The sequence below is a fragment of the Monopterus albus genome, unplaced genomic scaffold, assembly GCF_001952655.1.
Source record: "Monopterus albus unplaced genomic scaffold, M_albus_1.0 scaffold321.1, whole genome shotgun sequence".
In the NCBI taxonomy this organism is placed as follows: Eukaryota; Metazoa; Chordata; class Actinopteri; order Synbranchiformes; family Synbranchidae; genus Monopterus; species Monopterus albus.
Genome location: NW_018128201.1, coordinates 35114 through 41507, shown reverse-complemented (window position 1 = coordinate 41507; position 6394 = coordinate 35114). Strand labels below are relative to the sequence as shown.

At 40.2% G+C, this 6394-nt stretch overlaps 1 protein-coding gene across 1 annotated transcript in view; it reads right to left on the bottom strand.

Annotated features, from left to right (window-relative positions):
* Positions 1–6381, bottom strand: part of LOC109974130 (solute carrier family 35 member C2-like) — a 7222-nt gene extending 841 nt beyond the window's left edge. Inside the window, exons 1-9 of the mRNA XM_020624161.1 lie at positions 6204–6381; positions 5124–5345; positions 3852–4002; positions 3327–3390; positions 3122–3194; positions 2604–2772; positions 2321–2404; positions 890–1065; positions 7–122 (exon numbers count right to left, since the gene is read on the bottom strand). Of these exons, the coding sequence (XP_020479817.1) occupies positions 7–122; positions 890–1065; positions 2321–2404; positions 2604–2772; positions 3122–3194; positions 3327–3390; positions 3852–4002; positions 5124–5234 (944 nt within the window). The 5' untranslated portion in view covers positions 5235–5345; positions 6204–6381. The remainder of the gene's footprint in view (positions 1–6; positions 123–889; positions 1066–2320; positions 2405–2603; positions 2773–3121; positions 3195–3326; positions 3391–3851; positions 4003–5123; positions 5346–6203) is intronic.
* Between the last annotated feature and the right edge of the window lie 13 nt (positions 6382–6394).

Below are 6394 nucleotides of genomic sequence, written 5' to 3'. Positions count from 1 at the left end.
TAATACGTCTTGAGTCCCACGTGCAGTGAAATTCCACACAGACACACAGCGAATCCCAGCCAATTAATCAGACTCATTTTGTCTCCCAACAAAGATGTTGACAAAAGCAGAATGAACACCTCCTACATGAGGACAAGACAATAAAAGGAGCGAGAGAAAGGGTGTATTAGATATGTCTGAACAAGACCAGAGCCGTGCCGCCCCGCAAGTCTTTACAAAGCTACAACGCTCGTTACACAGCAGAAAACTAAAGCTACTGGACAGATGAAAAAAAGACAACTTCAATGTGCTCAGATCCTTAGTAACAGCAGAGCTACTGTCCTATCAATGCATCTCCATTTAGTTTAGGGCTGACCCAGAAACAGAGTGTTTCAAAATTTTTAGAGGTAAAATAGTAAAGTTTAAAAATGGCTGTATTGGCTTTAACCTCAAATATTAAACTCAGTGCCGGTTCTCTACATTTGTTGGTTTCATCGGACAACGAATACTGACAGTACACAAAATTTAACAAGTACCTTAATGATCCCTGATATGGACAAAGTAAGGCTGGAGGTTCGGGAGACGAGCAGGAACTCTGAGAAGCTTCCCACCTGCTTTAAGACCACAACCATCGTCCCCCTTCCCAAGAAGAGCCCGGTCACCTGCCTGAACAACTACAGGCCAGTGGCACTCACCCCAATCATTATGAAGTGTTTTGAGAGAGTGGTGCTGGCCCACATTCAGAGCAGTATACCGGACACCCTGGATCCTCTGCAGTATGCCTACCGACCCAATAGCACCACCTCAGATGTTGGCTTTAACCTCAAATATTAAACTCAGTGCCGGTTCTCTACATTTGTTGGTTTCATCGGACAACGAATACTGACAGTACACAAAATTTAACAAGTACCTTAATGATCCCTGATATGGACAAAGTAAGGCTGGAGGTTCGGGAGACGAGCAGGAACTCTGAGAAGCCTAAACCAAAGGCCAACAAACCGCCGATACTCAGTGTGATAAGTGAATACAGGAGAGGCAGGAGCTCTGTCACCCTGAAGAACCTTTCTGTCATACTGAGGCTCAGCCCTGAAGACAGACAAAGAGAATCAGGCCAGACATGTAGTAGAGGCAACACTTACAAGACACTAAAAACATCTGAGTAAGGTAATTGGGCAATAATGATAAGCAGTCATAATGATTTTTACATGGATTGCTAATAGGACTGGTCTACATGTATTTCAACTCTAATTACTTATACAGTTTTTCTTAGAGAAAGCCAGAGCATGTGGTACATGACACCGCTTGAACCTGCAGTGGTTTACTTGTACTTGTGAGTAACAAAGCAATGGAAAAGACAGATGGGCATCTTACCGGTGCTAGATCTTTACCATGTAATGTAAAGCAGCTGGACTGCAGTGCGTGTATCACAAAATGCAAAGGATTTCTGATAATTAAGGTGACTTGTTTTAGATATGTGACCATAATGAGACTCCCCTTCACATCTTGTCCTCATTCTGGCTAGCACACTAGCACAGTCAGGGAGGGAGCGGTGTTTACACAGGCTCCACCCCACTCAGCCAAAAGTGACATTATGAACATAATGACTGGATTATTGGAGTGCAAAAAATATAGTTAATGAGAAAATACTGTATCTTACACTAGCTGCCCAACATCAAAAGCAAAAGTGATTATTCTACCTCTTCTGCCATAACCTCACTTAGCTAAAACACCAGAGTAGAAACAGTAAAGAAAGATGCAAACACTTTATTCTTTTTCATCTCTATCACAGAAACTAAACATGACTTTAAACCAGGTTAGTGCGACAGCAACACAGCAGAGGTTTACACTAAATATCATGCCATTTTTGTATTCTTTCTAAATGTGCAACAATTTAATCAGAATTACTACTGCTAAATTGGTTCAACAGTGAGTAACTAAAATTAAATCATTTTTAATTTATAATATTTAAGAGGAAAGACTGATCTTAATTTATTGGAGCTAAATGTATCCGACAAGTCACCACACTACCACAGTTTTTTTGCATCACTGTAATACCCCTTTAGCTCGCAAATGTGTTTTTTCCACTGTAATGGTGTATATTTGATCCTCATTAGTTGTTCTTAATGTGAAAATTAAATAACGGAGGTGTGGGTACTGATGCAGATCACACGTCATCAGATATATGATGAAAAGACAACAGGTCTCCACAGACAGGTCTACAACACCTTTCAATAAATAAACTGAACTGTCATAATTAGAGCTACAGAGTTTAGTGTAGTGACAAGAGATGAGTGACAACACAGTGAGGATGACAAAATTATCACATAAGAATTTATCTCACCTTCATTATACAGGAAGAGGGGGAAGAGGTCAAGGAACATGAGAGGTTGCAGGTGGTACATGGTGTCTACTGGGTTCTGAAGGCCTGGTGGACAGGACAACATGAAAAACAGTTTGAAAAATAAGCTGGGTCATATGCTTGCATGAGTATCAAAACTTTTTTTAAATCAACTTCTCAGAGTTGAGGCAAAACCTGAATAATAATTTAGGTTTAGATAAATTATTTAGATGTAGTGGATTGTTGTGTCTGATTCTCCTCTTAGCTGTGTGTTGAATATACTGACCCAGCTCTGCTTTCTGCATGAGGACCTGAGTGAGGGTCCAGCGGATCCCGCCTAAGAAGGACGCCAGCAGCACCATGATGAAGCCCTTCAGGTTGAACTGGGTCGACTCGAATGTAAACATAAAAAGACCACCGGCGATCAGCAGGACCACCAGGATCAGGAACGGGTTCTGGTCAAACAGGACAGAAGAGAGGTGGTGAGAAATAGAAATGTTGAACAAGAGATTTGAAAAAATATGAAAGGACATAAACGGTGGTACAGAAGAGAAAAATAAAGATTTTTTTAAATGGATAAAAAAAGAGAGAATTTCACTGATAGAAATAAAGATGGATCGACACTGATGTATGCATCATTAGCTCCATACAGTTTATGACCTATTCTTACATACCAACAGTTACATAATTCACCAAGGAGTGAACTGAGTCTTTTATGCCACAGTAAACATTAATCCAGTTTAGGCATTGTGTGGTCAGCACATAATATGCATAAATGTTTGAGGTTGAAAAACTGTCACTCACCGGCTCCTCTAGTTTAAAGACCAGAGAGAAAAAGAGAATAAAGAGCACTGCTGTAGACTTGGTCATGGTGTACCTTGAATGACACAAAATAAGAGCCATACAATAAGATGGCATGATCCAAAGACCGGGTACATTTGACACTGATAATCTGAAGTTTGTCAGTTCATACTTAATAAAGCACTTGTATTTGAAAACAAAAGCTTACAAGCTAACGGTGATGAAGAGGAAGCTCCAGTTGGAAAGTCCAATATCCAGTGCTGTTGCCAAGGCTGGGTGAGACAAGCAGAATTTATGATATTTAGAAAAGACATTTGAATAAATGATGGTTTTCTACGAGTGAGCTGCAACTATGCCTTGTGAATAATAAAGTAGTATAACAAAGGTGAAAAGAGATGCTTTGGATTAATGAACATTTAACTAAATAACAGTGAAAACTACTAAATTTAGGCTTTACATGGGAGATTTTGGTGGTATACTGACTAGTGTCCATCATTAATTTAGAGAAAGTAGAGAAAATGGGTAATCCAGTCCAACATAATAAAGATAATCTGCTTATTTGTGACTGATACATTTGTTAGATTATTCAACATGACCCTCACGTGTGATGCAATGTCCATATCTTCATGGACTTTAGTCAAAATACTCTTCGCTGAGAGGTTAGAACAAGATAAGAGCTGACTGTCAGTCACTTTCTAATGCCCTGTTCTCTGAAAACACTGTTGACTCTCACCTGTGGGAGCTACTTTATTGAAGTAATCTGTCCAGCTCAGAATGACACGGGCTTTCCCCGTCCAGCGCTGCATGGCCTTTCTCGTTAGAGCCGACAGGCAGAAGTTGATGGCAAGATGAACTAATGTCATGAAGAGAGGATAATGGAAGCCCTGAGAGAGAAACAGAAAGGGCCATTTACAGTAAGCTGGCCTAGCGGTGGTACGCTGTCTGCAGAGTTAACCAAATGAAATGTAAGACCTTTTTAATACAACATGGAGTGCATTTCATCATCTCCTTCAGAGCCACACTGCTCAAAGACTGGCGCAAAATCACTAGGGACAATTAGGCCTACAATTATTTATTAAGTACATTCATTTGTTGACATTTTTGGGCCTTTTTGTCTTTATTTTTCAGCTGTATACAACAATAATTCTGAGTAATATAATTCATATAACAACAGGACCTGGACCTAGATACTGGAAGTGATGAAAAAATGAATACATAAATGGGTAGAATAACCAATTAAAATAGGTTGTGAGTAAAAATAAGCTATGTGGCTACTAGCAGCAATAACAACATTAAAACTACAGTATGTAAAACTTAAGGTAACACTAGGCTGAAACTCCAAATCAACCCACTCTGCTTCACCCAGCGCTTCCTCTCCTGCTCCACTATGAGCTGCTACGCTCCACCACGCTCTGCCCAGCTTCAGATATTTGTCATTATGAAATTACAATGAGAATGCAACAAAACTTAGTGATCATGCAAAATAATTGAAAACCTCTGACTGGTTAGAGAGATCAGTCCCACTCAAAACCTTTAGAAGCTAACGTCTCTGCACTGCTGCCGGTGCTGTTCAGTGAGTCTGGGTCACGGGAGGCTTCGACAGCACCTCTCCACATTAAAACTAGCTTTGGAACAGATTTCTAGAAAAAAAATACTTGAAAAAAGTTACATACTGTAACTTTAACAATGACAATAATAAAGCTGTAAAAAACTATCAATAACAAAAAGCTTTCTGGATGCACAGCCCACTGTTGAACTAGACTCTTGAAAATATTCAAAACTCTTAGAAATGAAATTAACTATATCTAATATCTTGTAAGGCCTCTGCTTTGTTTAGAGTACTGAGTTCAAATATTCTTAAAACTTTGAGACCTGCAGAGACCCTGTGTCAGGGTCCCAAACCCTGAGACACTACTTACGCTATTTGGTTTAACCTGGGTCCTATGTAAAGGAACAGTGGTGATGGAGGGGAAACCATTAGTGCTTCAGGATCTCATCCACTTACCTTCATCATCCATTTGTTGTAGAAGGTGATGCCTATAGAGAAGACATAGTAGAGGATAATTAATGCAACAGTGCGAAGCCCCCGGCAGAGGAACTGGACAGGACACGCCATCCAGGGCTTCCAGCACCAGCTGTTCAGAAAAGACAGCTACAGAGAGGAGACCTCCAAAGTGAACCTGCAGCCCTTCCTCTCACCCATAGCTGACTGCTTTAAGAGGAGACACTGCGAGTAGAAGAGGAAAAAAGAAACAAGGTTAGACTTTGGCTGCATGCGTGTAATGCTACAGATGTTAAGAGCCGAGCAAAACAGCTGAGGTGTAAAAAAGGCTGCAGAGAAGTTACCTTAAGGGCAACATTAGGTTTAACTCAAGTCTGTCCACCACCATAGCCTAGCTAAGTCACATCAGGTAACAGTTAAACCAGTATTAACCCAGTGGTAACTATATTTAAATAATTAGTCAATAAGTGATGAAACAGGTAGGCTATTGATTGGGTTTAGTGTTTTAAATTAGACTGCATTAGCTGATATTAGCTAAGGTAACATTAACAGCAGTACTCACCATAGGGCTGTTTGACAGATCCGATAGTTTTCTAGGCTAACTAGCACCATATGTTACTCCATTACTTGACATCAGTGTGCTATGTAGACCAGCACTGCATTGCTGATGCTGGTTAATTCATCAGCTATGTAAAACGCACCGATTTGCTCCACTTATCACTCGCCTGCTGCAACTGGTCACTGAGTCGTACACGCTGCGTTTTCTCGGTACGTGTCACTTCGGTACGGACACACCCACACAATTACAGTGGTCACTCTGTTAAAACGTGTCAGTGTTTACTTGTCACGCTAAAGTCACATGCCCTACAAAGGCACTCGTCGAATTGTTGTGAACCATTCTTTAATTCAGCATCCACAGAACCCATCAAGAACAAGATGATTTGATAAATGTGTGACTTTTGTATTTATAGTTTTCCATTACTCATCCGTGGAGTGTTTCGCATAAAGAATGTGCACACAACACAAAAAAATTCAATGAAAATGTTGGTTAAAGGAGCTTGTACACAAGTGAATTTAACTTACTGTGTAACTAGCCTGTGATTCACGGAAGCACGGCTATGTTGAACTGTCTTTTTGTTTTTATTAAGTATGGCCGTTACGCTACTTCATCTTCAAGCAATAGCACGGAGCAGTAGGAAAAAAAACAGCCGTGTGACTCTAATATTAAACAAGTCTCAGTCACGTGGCAAACAAACCCGAGTAACATACTAACT